The sequence below is a fragment of the Ursus americanus genome, chromosome 28 (genome assembly GCF_024610735.1).
Source record: "Ursus americanus isolate L20-20 chromosome 28, mUrsAme1.1.p, whole genome shotgun sequence".
NCBI lineage: Eukaryota > Metazoa > Chordata > Mammalia > Carnivora > Ursidae > Ursus > Ursus americanus.
Genome location: NC_142154.1, coordinates 20,869,539 through 20,888,198, shown reverse-complemented (window position 1 = coordinate 20,888,198; position 18,660 = coordinate 20,869,539). Strand labels below are relative to the sequence as shown.

General features: G+C 41.3%; 1 protein-coding gene across 1 annotated transcript in view; it reads left to right on the top strand.

The window, feature by feature from the left end:
* The window catches only part of OTUD7A (OTU deubiquitinase 7A), a 373,949-nt gene that overhangs the window by 196,610 nt on the left and 158,679 nt on the right, over positions 1-18,660 (top strand). Inside the window, exons 3-4 of the mRNA XM_045795350.2 lie at positions 3,645-3,740; positions 5,874-6,028. Coding sequence (XP_045651306.1) covers positions 5,878-6,028 — 151 coding nt within the window. The 5' untranslated portion in view covers positions 3,645-3,740; positions 5,874-5,877. The remainder of the gene's footprint in view (positions 1-3,644; positions 3,741-5,873; positions 6,029-18,660) is intronic.

Sequence of the window (18,660 nt, the reverse complement as noted above, 5' to 3'; positions counted from 1 at the left end):
TGGTTGAAACAAGGCCTGAGTTCTGAAAATCTGGCCAATTCTGTGTTCCAGCTGAAGAAGAAAGGAATGAAAATTTGGTTAGGAAAATGGGGAGGCAGCAATCAGCAGGAGAAGAGAAGACAATTATAAAGGGAAATAATGTCATCATGTTTGTTCTGATGTCATGTCATTATTTTTACCTCTTTTATAAATGCTGGTTAGTGAGCTAAATTCACGTCTCTGAGAGCAGGCGTCCTGGGACTTCAGCACCCAGCAGAACCCCCTGAAGGACATGTAGAACCCATAGGCAGGGCCTACCTATCCAGCAGGGATGGGCTGAGGCCTGGGAATGGGCATTTCTGGCAGGTTCCCAGATGAAGCCGCAGCCGCTGCTGGTCTGAGAAACACACTTTGAGAATCACTGTTTCAGAGGCCCTGGCTCTGACCCTTGGTCACAAGAGGATGATCTGTGCAGCCCATAATTGTTTTCAGAGCTCTTTCACAGACAGGGAATCCCTCGAGCTCCCATAACCCCCCCCTTACCTGACGGATGGGCCATTCCATTGTTATGCATCGGCCACCAGCCCAGTCAGGGTTGGCACTCAGGATGTGGCCAAGCTAAGAAGGAGGGTCCTTCCCTGCTGAGCCTCTTGAGGGGAAGGGAACAAAGTCACATAGTCATGCCCATATTTAATTAAATTAACTGCCAAGACAGAGTTCTTTTACATGAATGCGTGGACTGCTTTCCAGGAAGGTGGATGATTCTTCACTTTAATTTGGTTATTTAAGCCTGTAAAAGCTTCTAATTTAAACTGGACATTAACCACTTGACATTAACTTACCTATTTCATAAAGAGCAAAAGGCTAATGTGTAACAAAATGTGTGGACCGGGCATTTTAGCAATATTTCAGTTTGGGCAATATTTCCCAAAGTATGGAATAGGACAGGCCCGGTCAGAATCACCTCATGTGATTGATTCCACAAGTGGATGAGCCCCTCCCCCAGCCGTCCACAGCTGACATGTGTTCTGTGTGTGTGTGTGTGTGTGTCTGTGTGTGTACACGTGCACACGTGCATGCACGCACACCAGAGCCCAGTACAGAGACACAGAGGCAGAGAGCCACAGAAATCCGCACTTTAAGAAGACCTGTGGCAATGGCTTTTGTCCCCTCTAGTCTATGCGTGGATAGCATGATAGCTTACACTGTCACAAGAATTAAGAGGACACCACTGAGACAGAGCATGTCCGGGGGTTGGACAGGGGCCAGGCACACAGCCTTGTCACAGGGAGGCAGAACTGTGATGGGAGCCACAAGAGGAACATTCTCAGTAAGAGCCAGCCAAGAAAACACACTTGGGAGTGTGCAGGAAGCTCTCCCAGGAGTGTGACTTCAGAGATTCCAGGGCCTGGGAGGAAGGGAGCCAGGGGCTGTAGGAGAAGCAGGCCAGGCCAGGCTGCTGTGGGACACAGGGACTGGCTTGAGAAGGGCCTCTGTGCTCTCAAGCTCATGGTCAGCCCAGCCTTGCTGCCTGGAGGGAAGGTGAAGAGTCATGGACCACTCTTGGAGCAAGAGGAAGAAGACCACATAGAGAGACCAGGCACATCCCAGCAGTGCCCCCCAGAGCTCTTCGCTTCTCCAAATCTCCATCACCTCACACGAAAAGAGGAATAATAAAAATACCTATTCACTACAGAGGATGTTCAACAAAATGGTTTTTAGAAAAATGCCTAGCCAGGAATTTGGTATTTAGGATTGTGTAGTGACTCTTCTAATTCTCAGACAGTCACCCCTGTCCTGGTGGTGTGTGACTAGAGCCAAGGCTGTGGCCCTCCCTGGAGGCACAGAGGTGGCCCCAGGAAGATAGCCGGCTGCTGGTCATCCCCCGTGAGGCCTGTTGAGACCTGTCTCTTGAGGCCTCAGGGGAGTAATGCTGCCCCTCAGGTGTGCACTCTACGTGCCGCATAGACCATATGGAGACACTCCACCCCCAGAGCGGCAGACGCATATGCATGTAGAAATAACAGAGTAGAAGACAGAAGTGAGTGACTTAGTATTAGGTTTAAAAAAGAAGTCTTCAAGGGAATAGGCAGACTAACTTCTTGCCATGCAACTGCTTATATTTGAATGTGGCAAAAAATGTATTTTAAACACATTCTTTGCTCTCTGCATGGAGGACAAGGTACAGAGGAGGAGGTGTGAGCATAACACTGGTGAAAGCTTGTCGTGGTCACAGCATGGTGACCTACGTGGAAAAGTGATTTAGCCTGAGTTACTCCCAATAACTAAAAGGTGGAAACAGCACAAGCATCCAGGTACAGATGAAGGGATAAACAAAATGTGGTCTAGCCATGCAGTGCAATATTACTCAGCCTTGTTAGGGACTGTAGCGTGTGTCCCCGCGAAATTCATATGTTGAGACCCTAACCCTCAATGTGGTATATTAGGAGGTGGGGCCTTCAGGAGGTGATCAGATCTAGATGAGGTCATGAGGATGGAGCTCCCATGATCAGATTAGTGTCCTTATGAGAAGGAAAAAGAGACTGGAGCTCATTCTCTCAGTCATGTGAGGACACGGCAACAAGGTGGCCATCTACAAGCCAGAAAGTGGGCCCTTACCAGACACCAGCTCTGCCGACACCTTGATCTCGGACTTCTCAGCATCCAGACAGTGAGACATCAACGTCTGTGGTTTAAGCTGCCCAGCCTGTGGTGTTATGTTACAACCACACACGTGGACCAAGACAAGCCTTAAAAAGGAAAGACGTTCTGATACCTGCTACAGCAGAGATGAACCTTGGAGCCATTATGCTTGAGCAAAATGAACCAGTCATGAAAGGACAAATACCATATGATTTGCTTATACAGCATACCTAGAATGGTCAAATTCAGAAACAAAGTAGGATGGTGGTGGCCAGGTGCTGGGGTTGGGGGAAATGGACGTGAGTGTTTAATGGGGACAGAGTTTCAGTTGGGGAAGATGAAAAATTCTGGAGGTAATGGTGGGGATGTTTGCACAACAGTGTGAACGTTAATGCCACTGACCTGTACACTTCAAAAAGGTTAAAATAGTAAATTTCATGTGATGGGTATGTTTTCACAATTTAAAAAAGACAGCTAAGTTTCAATGTATTAATATGGTGTTAGTAGTAAGGTTTAAAACAGTTCTATAGGGGCACCTGGGTGGCTCAGTCAATTAAGTGTCTCTGACTCTTGATTTCAGCTCAGGTCATGATCTCAGAGTCGGGAAATCGAGCCCTGCATTGGGCTCCATGATCAGCGGGGAGTCTGCTTGAGATTCTCTCTCTCCCTCTGTCCCTAGCCCCCGTGCTCTTATGCTTTCTTTCTCTCTCTCTCAAATAAATAAATAAATATATTTTTAAAAAGTAAATAAGACAGCTCTGTATTGTGAACAAGATACTCACTGAAATATAGATACTTGCAAAAATAAGGAAAGCTGAGACACCCCATCCCTTGCAGAAGCCCCCTAGATGCGGGAACTGATGATTGGCCAGTCAGCAGGTTCTTGTAGGGCCCAGGAGAACAGCGGCACACCACAAACAGGTGGCCTCAGATGCAGCCTCATGTGACAAGAAGCAAAGCCTTCAGCTTCTACCTGCAAATAAGGAGAATAACATGCTCTTGTTCTCTGATTTGTCCCCCAGGTGGAAGAGCGACAAAAGAAGAACCCTCCCCGTCGAGGCTCTGGTCCACGGAGGGAAGGAAGAAGGCAATTTCCTAATTGGTACCATATACATCAGGTCAAATAATTTTCTTACTTTCTAGCAACACCAACCAAAAATTCCACCCAAGCCACCTGCAAGATGGTGTACAAACAGTGAACTTCTCTGAGGTCACACACCTCCCTGCCTTATTCCCCCATCCTCATGGTCTGGAACCTTAGATAAGCTTATTTCCATCAGTCTTACAAATGCACAGAGGGGCTTGGAGAGGTTAGACAGCATGTCACAGCTCGTCAGAGTGACAGGTCAGATTAGGCCAGCGTGCCTGTCTCTGAAGTAGCAACAGTCGTTAGAGAATCTGGCCCCCAGAGCAGAGCATCCAAGTGGTTATCTGGGAAGAAGGAACAAGGACACTCGTTATTAGCATGGGACTTAAACCCACCCCACAGCAGGTAAAATTAATTACATACCTAATTAGATGCTTACTTTATACCAGTATAACATTTCCCATGGGCTTTTATAATCAGTATAAAATCTACAGTGGGCTCAGCAAACTTTCCATAATGGTCCAGCTAGTACATGTTTTTAGTTCATTGGGCTTTGCGGTCTCTGTTTTAACTCCTCAGCTCAGCCATGCGCAAAAGCAACCAGAGACAACATGTGAATGAATGGATGTGACTGTTCTAGTACCACTTTATTTACAAAAACAGATGGTAGATCCTCCCACTTGGCCCACAGCCATCCTTTGCCCACCCCTTATGTATGCAAACCCAGGGACGCACTTCCACTTTATTAGCCATGACCAGGTATCTGCCAGTGATCCAGCACTTGTTCCCCAGTGTGAGCCTCACAGGCCAGGTGCTGGTTGCTTTCCTTCAGCAAAGTTGGCTGGTGCTTTCTGTGGTCAAGCTGCAGGATGCCTCTTGTATCATTCTAACTGGGACTGTTCCACCTAGGAAATCTTGCATCTTTATGAATTTTATTGGATTGTTACTGTGACTACAACAGTTGTTGGAGAGATGACAGATAGCTTAGCAGTCATTTCAGCAGGTTTGGTGTTTCAGTCGACTCTGGATTGCGTGGACTCTTTCCTAAAGCCAAGTTGGGGAGTGAGAGCCGAGGGAGTGGGTTGGCTCACTGATAAAGCCATAATTGGGATGTAGTGTGCAACACAATTACCTTGTGTAAGTGTTGTATGCTTGGTTAACTTGGAAGAAGATTGGAAATGTAGTAACTCCAAATTTGTACATAAGTATTTGATTTTTTTAAAACAATCTAATCTATCTTCTTTTTTAAAATTTTTTATTTAAATTTAATTTAATTAACATATACTATATTATTAGTTTCAGAGGTAGGATCCAGTGATTCATCAGTTGCATAACTCATTATATCACACGCCCTCCTTAATGCCCATCACCCAATTACGCCATCCCCCACCCACCTTCCCTCCAGCAACCCTCAGTTTGTTTCCTAGAGTTACGAGTCTCTTATGGTTTGTCTCCCTCTCTGATTTCATCTTATTTTATTTTTCCTTCCCTTCTCCTGTGTTCATCTGTTTTGTTTCTTAAATTCCATATATGAGTGAAATCACATGGTATTTGTCTTTCTCTGACTTATTTCACTTAGCATAATACCCTCTAGTTCCATCCACGTCATTGCAAACAGCAAGGTTTCATTCTTTTTGATGGCCGAGTAATATTCCATTGTATACACATATTACATATACATACACATATATATATCACATACATATATTATATATGTATGTGATATATATATACCACATTCTTTATCCATTCATCTGTCAAGGCACATCTGGGCTCTTTCCATGTTTTGGGTATTGTGGACATTGTTGTTATACACATTGGGGTACAGATGCCCCTTTGAATCACTATGTACCCTTTGGACAAATACCTAGTACTGCGATTGCTGGTCTCTGTTCTTTTGAGTCAACTGCCATTGCAATTGACAAAATATAAGGCCGGAAGTGCTGGAGTTGGTAATGCCCCCTGGTCTCACATGGCATGCCCAGAGGGATGATACTTGGGTTTGATTTTTAATTCAGCATCTTACCTGAAGAATGGGGCAGTTGTCCCACACGGGCAGAAATGGTTTCGGCTCTCCATTCTCTGCGTGTCTGCTCACTTGCATGCACTTTTGCCACTTACCTCCCCGCTAACGGCACTGTGGCTTCTCTCTTCTTTCTTGCAGATGGATGGTTTCTAGCCTGCTTCCAAACCCCACCTCGGCTGAGTGTTGGGCAGCCCTTCTACATGATCCTATGACTCTTGATATGGACGCAGTCCTGTCAGACTTTGTTCGGTCCACGGGGGCAGAACCTGGTCTGGCCAGAGACCTGCTGGAAGGTAAGCTGGCCTTGTCATCCCCACACCACTCTCCTGGGCATGACACTTCCAACCAGTGGAAAAAAACAGGATTTTTGTTACCTGACAGTGGTGGTACTGGGCTCTTTAAGAGTTTTAAAAAAAGAAAGAAAGAAAAAGAAAAAGGTGTTGATGATGAAATAATTTGTGTTATTCTTGGCTTTATTTTGAGTATGGAATTGATTACTCAGCTCTCCCTACAGTAAAAGTGAAGAAGGCATTATTAGCTCAGCTTTGATTTGCACTAAAGCTTAAAGTTGGTGAGTCAAAATTTATCAGAAATTACTTTTTTAAAAGAAATATGTAACAGAGCAGAAATAATAGAACATTGAAGAGAACAATTTGTTGGAGATGTGAACATTTCTTATCTCTGTTGTGGCTGAGACAAAGTTAGGGCCAAAGTTTTTGGTGAAGAAAAACCACGTACTAGCCAGTAAATAGATGGTAATAATTCATATGTAGGAAGGCCGAAGTCCTCCTTAAACCTTAAGTGTAGATATCATTTGTTACATGGAAAATGTACAATTTCTGTCTCAGGCTCTAAAATGGATTTACTTTGTGTATTTTTAAAATCTTTTTGTGTGCGTGTGTGTGGTGGGGTAGAGATAAGAGGTGGCAAGAGCCTATTATAACTTCTCAGAACAAACAAATGTGTGAGACAATTTTTAAATGATTTCTCTTGGCTTCAAATTGCTGTTTATGGAATTAGCTAATACTTGGTTAAGTATTATAAGACACAATTATCCCTTAAATCACAGGAAACAATATGGATTACTACACATTTGTATGAATGATGGAGGTAACTACTTAAATCCCATTGAAAATGAAGAATCACCTCTTCAAGGGCTCTGAGAAAATGCCAATAGGGCAGTAGGAACAGTGTCATTTTTAACTTTTCCAGAAGCTCCCAGCATTTCAAACAAATGCAGGGTTTAGAATAAAAATGTGTAGCGAATGTTTGTGATGCACATAAATCAAAGTGTGGTTCTCACCCCCCCCCCCCGGATTGTTGATCCCCTCACTGACAGTCCCACTGCTTTTCCTCCCAGAAGTGATCAGCTGTGCAGAGAGGCAGGTGCAGAGTGAGGCTGGCAGGAGAGCTGGGGTCAAATCCAGACCCAGCCACTTACTGGCTCTGCCACAGAGAGCAGATTATTTTCTTCCCTTAATCTCAGTTTTTCCTCTCTGTTGAGCCTAACCCGCTTTCCAGGGCAGTTGCGCACATTAGAAGCTGTGATGTCAAATGCTTGGTGGAGTGACCCGCTGGTAGCAGAGGTTCCAAAAGCAGGCGACGGAGATCCGTATGTCACTGCAGTCTTTGTAACTGGCACTGACGTTGCTCTGAATATCTAGACAGCCTTAAGTAGGAAACAAGAGTTGTCAGCCCTTTTCTTCCTTAATTTTATTTTTTAAATGAAAATACCAAAAACTCACCTTTGGGGTATAGTTTTAAGAATGATGCATAGATTTATGTTATTACTACCAATCTCAGACAGAACCACCTTGTCCCCCCACCCCCCATATGCCCCCCTGCTCTGTTTGATTGTCATGCTCTCTCCCACCCTGCCCCCAGCAGCCGCTGCTCTGTCTCCTGTCACATTCGCTCTGTCTCTTTCAAGAAAGCCATATAAATGGAGTCATGAAGAACCTAACCTTTGAAACTGGCTTCTGTTCACTCAGCATCATTATTTTGAGATGCATCCAAGTCGTACATGTCACCAGTTTGTTCCTTTTTATTGCTAAGTGCCACCCATCCTAGAGATGGACCACAGCGTGTTTATCCAGTGACCTGTGCAAGGGCATTTCAGTTGCTTCCAATTTGGGGCAGTTATGACTAGAGCTGCTCTCAAATGTTTATTTGATAACCGGGGTTTCTGTGAACATTGTTTAAATTTTTCCACGGTGCATGCACAGGAGTAGGATTTGCTGGTTTATATGGTAGCTGTTATGTTTCACTTTACAAGAACCTGCCAAACTGTCTTGCAGAGTGCAGAACTGTTTTGCATTTCCACCAGCAATGTAGGAGAATTCCTGCTGCTCCACATCCCCATTAGCGCTTAGTATTTCTTTTCCTTTTTATTATTTTCTCCATTCTCCTAGGTGTGGAATGGTATTTCTCCGTCACTTTGGTTTTCATCTCCCCACTGACCAGTGATGCTAAATGTTTTGTTATTATTCTCCATCTGTATTTGCTCTTTGGTGAAATGTTCATTCAGTTCTCTTGCCTACTTCTAAATGGAGTTATTTGATTTCTTATAGTAGAATTTTGAGATTTCTTTTTTATATTCTGAGGATAAATCATTTGTCAGAAATGGGATCTGCAAATACTCTCTTCCAGTCTATGTCTTGACTTCTTATCTTCTTGCCAGTGCCCTTTGCAGAGCAAAAGTTTTTAATCTCAAAATCCAATTTACCATTTTTTTTTTTTTTTGCATGGATCATATTTTGGGTGACTTGTTTAAGAGCCTTTGCATGACCCTAGGTTGTGAAGATTTTCTCCCAGGTGGTCTCTTAAAAGTTTTTTTGGATCTCTGACTCATTTTGAGGGGATTTTTGTAGAACATCTGGGCCAGGGTTCATTTGTATACATATGGGAACCAAATTGTTTCAATGCCGTTTGTTGAAAAGATTATCCTTCCTCATTGAATTGCCTTTGCGCATTTGTCAAAAGCCAGCTAAACGTATCTGTAGGTAGCTACTTCTTGATGCTGATTCTGTTCCATTGATCAGTACGTCTGTTCCATTGATCAGTATATCTGTTCCTCTGCCAATACTTCCCCATCTTGATTAGTATAGCTTTGTAGTGAGTCAAAGTCAGCATGATTCTTCTAACCTTATTTTTCTTTTTCAAAAGTGTTTCAACTATTCTCTTTCCTTTGTTTTTCCATATAAATTTGAGGATCAGCTTATGTCTCTCTATAAAATTTCCTACTGGAATTTTGATTGGAATTATGTTAAATCTGTAAATCAATCCTATGCTTTGCCTTACAGTCCATGAAGTCAGTATAACCGCACTTTTCACTTACGTAGGACGTCTTTGAATTCTTTCCTCACTATTTTGTAGTTTTAGCCTATAGGTCCTATACATGTTTGTTAGATTTATATATAGGGGTTTTTTGAGCTATTGTAAATGGTATCATTTATTTAAATTTCAGTTTCTAATTGTTCATTGTTAGTATCAAGAAATATAATTGATTTTTTGTGTGTTGCCATTGTAGCCTATAATCTTGCTAAACTCAGTTATTTGTCCTAAGGTATACATGTACGTGTACACCCTCATGTATGTGTGCACATGCATGCATGCGTGTGTGTGCGTGTGTGTATTCCTTTGGATTTTCTACAGACAGTCCTGTTGTCTCTGAGTAGAGATATTTGTATTTCTTCCTTTCCAATGTGCATGCCTTGTATTTCTTTTTCTTGACTTATTGCACTGGCGCGGACTTCCAGGAAGAGGCTGAATGGTAGTGCTGAAAGAGAGCATCCATGCTTTGTTCTTAGGGTGGAAGCAGTCCCCCATGAGCCTTTCACCATTATGTAGAATAGCTGTAGGTTTTTGTAGATGTTCTTCATTAGATGGAGGAAAGTCTTTTCTGTTCCTATTTTGCTGAGAGTTTTATCATGAATAGTTGTGCATTTTTCATGTCAAGTGGTATGATCAAGTGGGGTTTTTTCTCCTTCTTTAAACTGCTAGTAAAACAGATTATATGGATTGTCTTTCAATAATAAGCCAGGCTGTCAGCCATTATTTCAAGATTTTTCCACTCCACGTGGAAACTCCTTCTGGGACTCAGATGTTATGAGTCTTAGAATTTATTATTGTCCTCAGATCACTACAGTTCTTTCTTTTAAAAAAATAGTTATTTATTTTAGAGAGAGAGGAAAGGGAGGGGCAGAGGGAAAGAGAAAAGCACACCGCGCAGAGCACAGAGCCCAACTTGGGGCTCAATCTCATGACCCTAAGATTACCACCTGAGCTAAAACCAGAAGTTGGACACTTAACCAACTGTGCTACCCAGGTGCCCCATCAAAATTACAGTTCTGTCCACTTTCTCAAGCTTTTTCATCTGTTGTTCTAATTAGATCATTTCTGTTGATCTATTTTTAAATTTACTATTTCCTCTGTCAGCTCTATTCTTTACTGAACCCGTCCAGTGAGTTTTTTATTTTGGTTGTTGAATTTTTTTATTTCTAACATTTCTACTTGATTCTTCTTTATTTTTTCTGTTTCTTTGCTGAGACTCTCTATTTTTCAAGAGTATCCTCTTCTGTTGTAAAATATTTATAATAACTTCTCTGAAGCCTTTGTCTGATAATTCCAACATCCATTTTATTTCAGTATTGCTGTTGAAATGTCTGGTGTGTGAAATATGTGACAGACTACTGCCCAGGTCCCAGACTGGCCGCTAGGTGGTACACATATGAAATAGATCCAAATAGAGTTACCTTGGAACCACAACGCACAGAAGTCTTGGGGAACCTGGATCTTCTGGTCTGAATCCAACTGGGGCAATTGCCTTCTAAAACAAAAATAACTTGTGCCATAAGTTTAAACAACAACCACAGTCTCAGAACATAATCTCCAAAATATCTAGGATATAATCCAAATTTACTCAGCATGCAAAAAAATAAACAACCCCCCCAAAAAAAAACAGACACATAGTGATGAGAATCAAAATACAGCAGAGGGGACGCCTGGGTAGCGCAGTCGTTAAAGCGTCTGACTTCGGCTCAGGGCGTGATCCCGGCATTCCGGGATCGAGTCCCACATCGGCTCCTCCGCTGGGAGCCTGCTTCTTCCTCTCCCATTCCGCTGCTGTGTTCCCTCTCGCTGGCTGTCTCTCTGTCACATAAATAAATAAAAAATCTTTAAAAAAAAAATACAGCAGAGGACAGCCAATGAGAAGAAAAAAAATAACATAGGTTGATAAAGACCCTGGCAAAAAAAAAAAGACAGGACAGGAACAGCAGAGTAGGACAGAGGGCAGAAGAAATACACACTGATGTGCCTCCGGTGAAAGAGTGCATCACCTGGCTATCTGCTTCCTTCACATTTGCCTATATTGGCAAAGTGGTCCTTCTGAAGTAAGTTCAGGTTGAATGATTCTGTTTCCCCAAATACTTTGATATCCCTTGTTACCTATAGAATAAACTTCTCTACATGGCACTCAGTTCCTTTCAGCCTGTGCCCTATTCCATCCCTTCCACCTCATCTGGTGCAATTCTTCACCACCCTTTCCTCCAGACACACCATCCGCCCCTGTGCTTCAGCTTAAGCTCAGTTCCTGTGCTGCCCTCCCTCTACACACACTCTGTCTCACTCTTGAGATGCTACTCTTTTTCCAGATCAGTGTATGAGCACCACGACAGCTCCCTGTGTGAGCAAAACCCACTGTGTCCCTCTAACACCCAGTACATGTCAGTCCCTCAGTGGGATGATCTGCCTGCTGGCCATACAGCAATAAACAACCAGACAAAAATCCTCATCCTCGTGGAGACAGACAGTAAATAGCATAAGTAAATTCTATAGTATTTTAGTGGTTAGTGCTATGGAGAAAACTATATCAAAGTGAGGAGGAAGGGGATGTAAATGTGGGTGTGATGTTTAATTAGGGTTGTCAGAGAAAGACTCATTAATAAAAATGGTATCTGAACACAGATTTGAGGCATGAGAGAGTAACGATGTAGCTGTCTAGAGAAAGAAGTTTCCAGCAAGGGTCGAAATTAATTGGTCATTCCTTGCCATTCCTCAAACCTTTGTAGATTTCTACTGTCACATATAGATTTGATTTTGTCTTATTTTATAATTAATCACATACTTATTTTCTCATTAAAGTAGAAGTTCTTAAAATCAAAGACAATAACACTGACTATAGTAGTTAGCACTTTGTTGCATTGTTATATGCCAGACGCTAGCTCTTTAAATGTGATGTCTCATTTAATTCACACAGTGAATTAGAAAAACGTTAGATTTCCCATTTTATAGGCAAGAAAGCTGAAGCCAAGAAAATTCCCTAAAGTTGTACATTCAAAACATAGCAGAACCAGCACTTGAACCCAATTGTGTCACTCAATGCCAGGTTCTTTCTGCAAAAATTTCTACAATTTATCTTCATGCCCACTGTCCTTCTAGAGTATAACAGCACTTTGTGTTGCTGTATGCACTCAGAAGAATTTTAACTGATCACCAAAGGGATGTTTTAGTAACCCATTTTATGATGTGGCTTATTAACTTTTCAAATAAAATATTACTTCAATAGACCACAAAACTATTCAATAAATAGAATAGCTAACAATCAGATGCCAAACACTATCTGGCCACTTTAAATATATTAAAAATTAGTTAGGGGGCGCCTGGGTGGTGCAGTGGGGCGCCTGGGTGGCGCAGTCATTAAGTGTCTGCCTTTGGCTCGGGGCATGATCCGGCGTTATGGGATCGAGCCCCACATCAGACTCCTCCACTATGGGCCTGCTTCTTCCTCTCCCACTCCCCCTGCTTGTGTTCCCTCTCTCGCTGCTTGTCTCTATCTCTGTCAAATAGATAAATAAAATCTTTAAAAAAAAAAAGTTAAAAAGATTTTTGAATGGTAGACCAAACACATGAGTTGTTTATAAAGTGTCCGTTCCCCTCCTTAAAGACGAAGCAACTCTCATGCTTTTATAATAACCATGAATCTTAGGCCTTGCAGCTCTACCAAGGTATTCTTTCAGTGTACCCAGGCCTTACTTTTGTTGCAACCCACAGAAAAAAAATCCTCAAATAAACAGCCAAGTTGCATTTAGGAAGAATACTAACTGGAAATTAACGTCTCACATGTCCCTAGTATAAATCCTTCAGAATCCTTGTGGAATTTGCAAAGTTAAGGAAAATAATGGCAACTTAGTTAAATTGTATTTTCCAAAACATATATATGGAAGTTGTCCACATATTTTAGGATGCATGTATATTTGCCAGTTGAGTTGATAATTTGAGAACTAAAGTACTTAGAGTTGTTATGGGAAAATATAACCCTCTTTTGCAATCCTGGGCCCCTTAGAGTTGCAGTATACATGGTTTGGAATTTTGCATATGGCATCCTTTCTTGGTCCAGCTCACACAGAGAGGTAACTCCCAATCACTTAGCAGTCATATTGACAGACTATTCCATTAACATTTACATCTGGCCTATGAAAACTTTTCCACAATTGGGGACAGCAGCTGCTGACTTAGATAATCATAACAATGCCCCAAAGAGTACACCCAAGAAATGAGGGAGGGAATGGAGGCAACTGAGAGAGGAATGTGTTTGGTAAAATTCCTCACATTAGCCCACCAGCTGCTCATGGGATCTGCCCACAACAAACCCACATGGTTGCCTGTGGGACATTCAACAGGGTGGACAAGATGAAAGTGGAAGTGGTAGGGCAGAGGTCAGAGAAGCCAAAGGGGACTCTGCCTGGAGACTGGCCAATTGCCATCACCGACGCAGGACTTAAACACGCAAGAAACTGAGGTAGACTCTAGAATAATCACTCTTTTAATTAAAATGAGAAAAACATTCCAAGGCTGGATATCCCAGGTGTGTGTAACCGGAGCATTCTTTCTCTTCAGCCAAGCTAGATCTGAAGCCCAATCCTGAACACATGCCATCCAATTTACCGGAAGAATCCACTGCTGTAACTTTTTCAGGTTTGCATGATTAGAAAGCTAAGTGGGATCATCCCTGGGTGGGTGACTATGAATCCTAAGCAGTAGTTAGAGGAGAAGAAGGTCTGATGGGCTCTGGCTAGTGAGTCTAGAAATACTGTAATGAAAACACCCACTGCTCTCCCTACTGTCCTGCTCCCATTGGGGACTGCGCTGCCATTATACTAGAAGTATTTAAAATAATATGGCCAAAAATAAAAAATCCTGTTCAGGATCAGACTTCCAAGATACCTCCTCTGGCCTGGCCCTGTTTAGGAAGAAAGATACTCTCTATAGATAGGAGAGTGTATTTAAATACTCTGGAAAACAAATTGAGATCCATTACAACCATGTGTGAGGAGTTTCCTTTTGGGATGCTAATCAATGAAGTAGATCTTGTTTCCCTCATTTCCTTTCCATTAGGGTAGATTGAAACCCCAGGTACCATCATTGACCTATTTTATTGGCTTATCAAGAGGCTATCCCATCTTGGCTACTTGAAATGAAATGTTTCCTCTCTGGAAAGTCAACCACATCCATGACATCTTTCTCAATGGATGTCTCCACTGAGCTATCCCATACCCCCCACCTTTTTGGGTTCTTCCACCTTGCTTTGCTGATGTGCACATTCCTAAGGGGCTCCCAGCCCAGTGCACTTAGTAATGTGGACTGAAATTAATTGTGTTGAAGAGGAAGGGTCAAGAGAACGACACCCCCTGGTAGAAGATCCTCTGATATTGTGGCTCAGAATTGGAGTCATATAAAGTTAAACATTTTTTTAAGATAAAAAGTAGCTGTGCAAACCAAAATCAATGAAAAAAATTTGATTGGGTAGGACAGGGGAAGCTGCTCCCACTTAAGCAAAAATGATGCAGTCAGTCTGCAAACATGTATTGAAGGCCTCTGACCTGGATGTTGGAGATCCAGTATGAAAGAAGGAAGGGCTGTGCCCTCTGCCCTTAAGTACTTAACAACCCCCTGCTATCACAGTCAGGTAAATGGCCAAAAAGAGGGGTCCAAGAGGAGAACCCAGGTCGGCTTAGGGTAGTCTAAGATGATACCATAGGTTGCTGAGGCTCAGAGGTGGAATAAGAATTTACTAGGCAGAAAGTGTGTGTGTGTGTGTGTGTGCGTGTGTGTGTGTGTGTGTGTGTGTGTGTAGAAGGCTGGGGTGTTGCATATTCCAGTCAGAGGGAAGAGCATTTGCAAAGGTATGGAAGCATAAAAATCAGAAAGAGAAGGAGCTCAGTATTGCTGTGTCACAGACTATGACTGGAAGGGAAATGGCAGGAGATAGATGAGACTGCATGGATGGACACATCTCAAAGGGCCTGGTGTCCCATGCAGAGAAGTTACATTTTAAGCAGTGAGAAGCACTGAAGGGAAGTAGAGAGGTCACAGGAAACATCATAAGAATAGAGTGCAAAATAGATTGTATCCCATTTCTGAATCCTAGCTGTCTCTTGTTCTGCCTGAAGAGCTGTGCCTGCCAAAAGCATGAGGAGCATGAGTTTCAGAGGGAAAGGGGATCATTAATTAGCCTCAGTCTTCATGGTAGCAACTGGTGGCACTAGTGTTCATATCTCTAAACCAGTAAGGAAATTTCTGCTACCTTCCAGGCAAGGGATAATGGGCAAATGGCATGAAATGCCATCTGTGCCTGCACATTGAGTCAGTAAGTTATGGGATCAGCCTCCCAGTGATCTGGTTCCTTCAAACTCCCGCCATGGTCAAGCATGCTTTGAGGAATCAGTCTCACAGACTGCCTCTGATTGCTTCCAAGACATGGATCAAGGACAAGATTGGACATGGGAGACATTTCTCATTATTAAGAGCCCACTTGATCAGCTGTGCTGTACTCATACAAAAGCTCAGGGGTGACCTATAGTCTGAATGAATGGGTTGTTTGCTCCTGGCACCAAGAATTGAGGAGAGTCCTCTGGCTACTGGTCCTCGGTTGCCCTCCTTCCACTGGGTTGCCTTTATCCCATTAGCAGACACCCCTCAAGTCTGGGGATCCCCTTGGAGTGCTGAGTTTGTGTGAAGGTGAAACCAGGCTTCTAGTGGAAAACCGTGTAGCCACAATTTTTTGGTAGTACTTAGCATTTTCTATATATATATAATCATATCATCTGCAAATAATGCTACTTTTCCCTTTATGATTCAGATACCCTTTATTTGTTTTTCTTGCATAATTGTGCTAAGATTTCCAGCACTGTGCTGAATAGAAATGGTGAGAGTGGACACCGTTGCCTTGTTTCTGACCTCTGAAGGAGAGTTTTTAGCTTTTCAGCGTTGAATATAATGTTAACTATGGGGCTTATCATATATGACCTCTATTATGTTGAGATATATCCTTTCTATACACAATTTCTTGGACGTTTTTACCATGAAAGGATGTTATATTTTGTCAAATTTTTTCTGCCTCTATTGAAATTATCATGATTTTTATCTTTCATTCTGTTAATGCAGTGTATCACATTTGCTGATTTACGTATGTTGAACAATCCTTGCATCTCAGAGATAAATCCCACGTGATCGTGTTGTATGATCTTTTTAATAAACTAATGAATTTAGTTTGCTAATATTTTGTTGAAAATTGTTCCATCTATATTTATCAGGAATGTTGACCTCTGATTTTCTTGCAGTGTCCATATCTGAATTTTGTATCAGGGTAATCCTGACCTTGTAAAATGAGTTTGGGAGTATATCCTCTTCTTCAGTTTTTTGGAAGTTTTCAAAGGATTGGTGTTAATTCTTCCTTGAATGTCTGACAGAATTCACAAGTGAAACCATCTGGTCCTGGACTGTTTTCTGTTGCAAAGTTTCTGATTAATGACCTAATCTTCATGATTTAGTCTTGGTAGGTTTTATATCTCTAGCAATTTATCCACTTTTATATATCTTATCCAATTTGTTGGCATATAACTGTTTATATGGTCTTGTACAATTCTGTGAATCTCTGTGGTATCAGTTGCAATGTCTTCTCTTTCATATATGATTCTATTTATTTGAGTTCTCTCACTTTTTCTTTTCTTGGTAAGTTTAGCTAACACTGTCAATTTTATCTTTTCCAAAAACTGGTACTTAGTTTCATTGGTCTTTCTATTGGTTTTCTGATGTCTATTTTATTTATTTCCACTCTTATTTTTATTTCCTTCCTTTTATTAACTTTGGACTTAGTATTTCTTCTTTTTCTATTTCCTTGGGGTATAAAGCGAGGTTGTTTATTTCAGATCTTTTTTTTTTAATGTAGACATTTATCACTATAAAATGCCCTCTTAAGACCGTGTTTGCTTCATCCTATAGGTTCTGATATGTTGTGTTTCCATTTTCATTTGTTTCAAGATTCTTTTTCATTTCCTTCATGTTTCTTCTTTAACCCATTGGTTGTGTGCTGTTTAATTTCTAAATATTTGTGAATTCTCCAGCTTTTCTTCTATTGTTGTTTTCTAGTTTCTTATCATTGCTGTCAGAAAAGATAATTGGTATTATTTTAGTCTTCTTAAGAAGATTTGTTAATATTTGTTTTGTGACCTATCATATGATCTATCCTAGAGAATGTTTATGTGTGTTTGAGAAGAATGTGTATTCTGCTGCTGTTGGATGGAATGTTCTGTGTATGACTGCTAGGTCAGCTAGATCTAACGTATGATTCAAGTCCAGCATTCCTTGTTGATTTTCTGTCTGGATGATCTATCTATTGTTGAAAGTGGGGAATTGAAGTTCCCTACTATTATTGTATTGTTGTTTTTTCTCCCCTCTAATCTGTTAGTATATGCTGCATGTATTTAGGTGCTCCTGTGTTGGGAGCATATGTATTAACAACTGTTATATCTTCTTGATTAATTGACTCTCTCACCATTATATAATGATCTTCTTTGTCTCTTGTTACATTTTTGGTGTAAAGTCTATTTTATTTGTTATAAGTATAGCCACCCTGTTCTCTTTTTTTTTTTTTTTTTTAAGATTTTATTTATTTATTCGACAGAGATAGAGACAGCCAGCGAGAGAGGGAACACAAGCAGGGGGAGTGGGAGAGGAAGAAGCAGGCTCATGCGGAAGAGCCTGATGTGGGGCTCGATCCCGTAATGCCGGGATCACGCCCTGAGCCAAAGGCAGGCGTTTAACCGCTGTGCCACCCAGGCGCCCCCACCCTGTTCTCTTTTTATTTCCACTTCTATAGACTATCTTTTTCCATCCCTTCACTTATAACCTATGTGCATCCTTGCAGCTGAAGTGAATCTCTTATAGGAAGCATATCGTTGGGTATTGATTTTTATCCATCCAACCATGATCTTTGGATTGGAGCATTTAATCCATTTACACTTACAAAAATTTTTGATAGATAAGGACTTATTAATGTCATGTTATATTTTCTGGCTGTTTTTTACCTCCCTTTCTCCTTTCTTCCTCTTTTATGGCCTTCCGTTATGGATTGATATAAGGTAGTGATATGCTTGGATTCCCTTCTCTTTATGTTTTATGAATTTACTGTAGTTTTTGGTTTCTGGTTGCCATGAGGCTTGCATTAAACATCTTATATTTATTAACAGTTTATTTTATGCTGATAACAACCTCAAACATATACAAAAAGTCTACCCTTTTACTCCCCTCTTTTGTTTTTGATGTCATAATATCTCTTCTTATATTGTGTATTGATTAAAAAATTATTGTAGCTGTAGGTATTTTAATACTCTTGTCATTTAATCTTTGTACTGGAGTTAAGTGGTTAACATTCTGCCATATTACAGCATTAGAGTATTCTGAATTTGACCATAAGCCTACCTTTTCCAGTGTGTTCTATATTTTCATATTTTTTTATTTTACTCATTAATATCCTTTCATTTCAGCTTAAAGGACTCCTTTCAGCATTTCTAGTAAGGCAGGTCTCATGGTGATGAACTCCCTCAACTTTTGTTTGTCTAGAAAAGTCTTTATCTCCCCTTCA